Source organism: Castanea sativa, chromosome 1, assembly GCF_040712315.1.
Source record: "Castanea sativa cultivar Marrone di Chiusa Pesio chromosome 1, ASM4071231v1".
In the NCBI taxonomy this organism is placed as follows: Eukaryota; Viridiplantae; Streptophyta; class Magnoliopsida; order Fagales; family Fagaceae; genus Castanea; species Castanea sativa.
The window spans coordinates 22,979,388-22,981,201 of record NC_134013.1 but is presented as its reverse complement, the minus strand read 5'-3'; the positions used below and the strand labels follow the sequence as shown (position 1 = coordinate 22,981,201).

Here is a 1,814-nt window from a genome sequence, read left to right as displayed (position 1 = left end):
GATTTGATCCTGATGGTATTCTCACATCAAACTGATATGCTCTAATACCACTTTGACAGGAATTAGTAAGCCTCTCCTCACTTGCAATCCCAAACACTCACGCTAATCAAAGAAAGTGACTCACACTCACAAAACCCGCAAAGAAAGAGAGTTTGGAAGAGGAAGAGGAAGAGGAAGAGTAAGAGAACTCTTTGAGATTGACGGGTGCATGAGGTATATATACTATACCATCAAATCTTTTAACTCCAAGGACATTTATTTTCTAAATACATACATTTATAAAAACCCACACATAACTTCGGGAAACCCCCAACATGCATTTAGTAAAATCTTGTTTAATATATAAAACTCACATTTATTAATGAGAGTTTGATAAAAAAAAAAATACAAAAAGTTTAACTTCTAACGAAGGGGGCAACCCTTGGCTCTGCGCTGCCCTTATGTAAAACAATGATGGGCTCCCTCACCTCAACTATCAAATACTATAATGACTTCAAACCCTGCACATTAAATAAAAATCAAAACCATAAAAACCAAAAGAAAAATTAAGGGGCTGATGGGGAAAAATGAAAATGAAGAATGAGAATAGAGACTCACTGCTGGAACTCTATGTTAATGAATGAAGCCGAAGGGTTGGCTATCATCCCAAATGCAGTTGTAGAAAGAACCATGGTAGCACCATTCCGGGAAGGCCTAGAAACTGAAGTTAGTGCACGATCAACAATCTTTATTTGAATTGTCTGGCCGGGTTTGCAAGTTCTAGGCTGAGCCGCGCTTATGCACCGCACTAAATACTGTCTCCCACAGGCAGCACCATTGTCCCATATCCCCTCGCCAGCCGATGCGAACAGGTTGCTCGAGGGGAACTGTGAAGCATCATTTCCATAACAGGCTGTGGCTGTGTAATAAGAAAAATGAAAAAAATAAAATAAAATAAAATAAACAGTTCAAAGTTTTGAATCAAAGTTATGGAAGTTATTTATGAAGTCACATTTGATTTGTCCAGTGGCACTTACGTAAATATGGGGTTTTATATTGGGCAGCTGTGCCAACATCAGCATGAGAGAGATAAAAAAGTACTGCCAGAATTACAAATAGGCTTTGAAAGAAAAGTTGAAGCTTCGCCATTCCTGCAAAGAGACTAAGAGGGAAATTTTAGGAAAATCGTTCCCTTTGTAAATGCCAATGAGAATATGTAATCTCAGGAATGATGCAAAGTTAACTTTATCAGGTATTATGAACCAATAAGTCTAGATGTTATAATGAATGGTATGGGACCGTATCCTTACCAGCTATGATGCCTGCCTTTGGAAAGAACACAATGAAAACAAAGACACCGATAGCTAGAATTAGTGGTAAACGAATTACTGCCATTTGGCATCACTAGCTACTAAAACATTGCAGCTCGGTCAAAGTAACAACCTCCCTAATTTGCAATGGAAAATAACTCATTAAACCCTCACACACACACACACACACACACAAAACCAAGTTAAACACAGTACAAGAAGTATTATATTTAACTTATAAATAAGGTTACGAAGAAACACTTGTCTAGTGATTTCTAGTTAGCTCAATTAATAAACTTTTTTGTTGTTGATTAAAGATTTGAGATTTGAATTCTACCAATATAAAAAATCGATTAGTGTGTTGGCCTATAATAAAGGAAAATTATCGCCATGAGCTAAAATTTTATCATATTTTTTAAATTAAAAAAAAAAAAAAACACGTGATCAGGAAGCACGGCAAATGGCAAAGCAGGCCACGAGATCATACATTAGAGCAATCTGGCATTGAAATCAAAAATATATTAT

General features: G+C 36.4%; 1 protein-coding gene across 1 annotated transcript; it reads right to left on the bottom strand.

Moving 5' to 3' along the window:
• Positions 1–493: 493 nt before the first annotated feature.
• On the bottom strand, positions 494–1,128 carry LOC142622962 (EG45-like domain containing protein). The gene is made up of 3 exons (XM_075796520.1): positions 1,017–1,128; positions 598–898; positions 494–500 (listed from the first exon to the last, which is right to left on the bottom strand). Exons 1-3 carry the CDS (start codon positions 1,126–1,128, stop codon positions 494–496), a joined length of 420 nt encoding a protein of 139 aa, XP_075652635.1.
• Between the last annotated feature and the right edge of the window lie 686 nt (positions 1,129–1,814).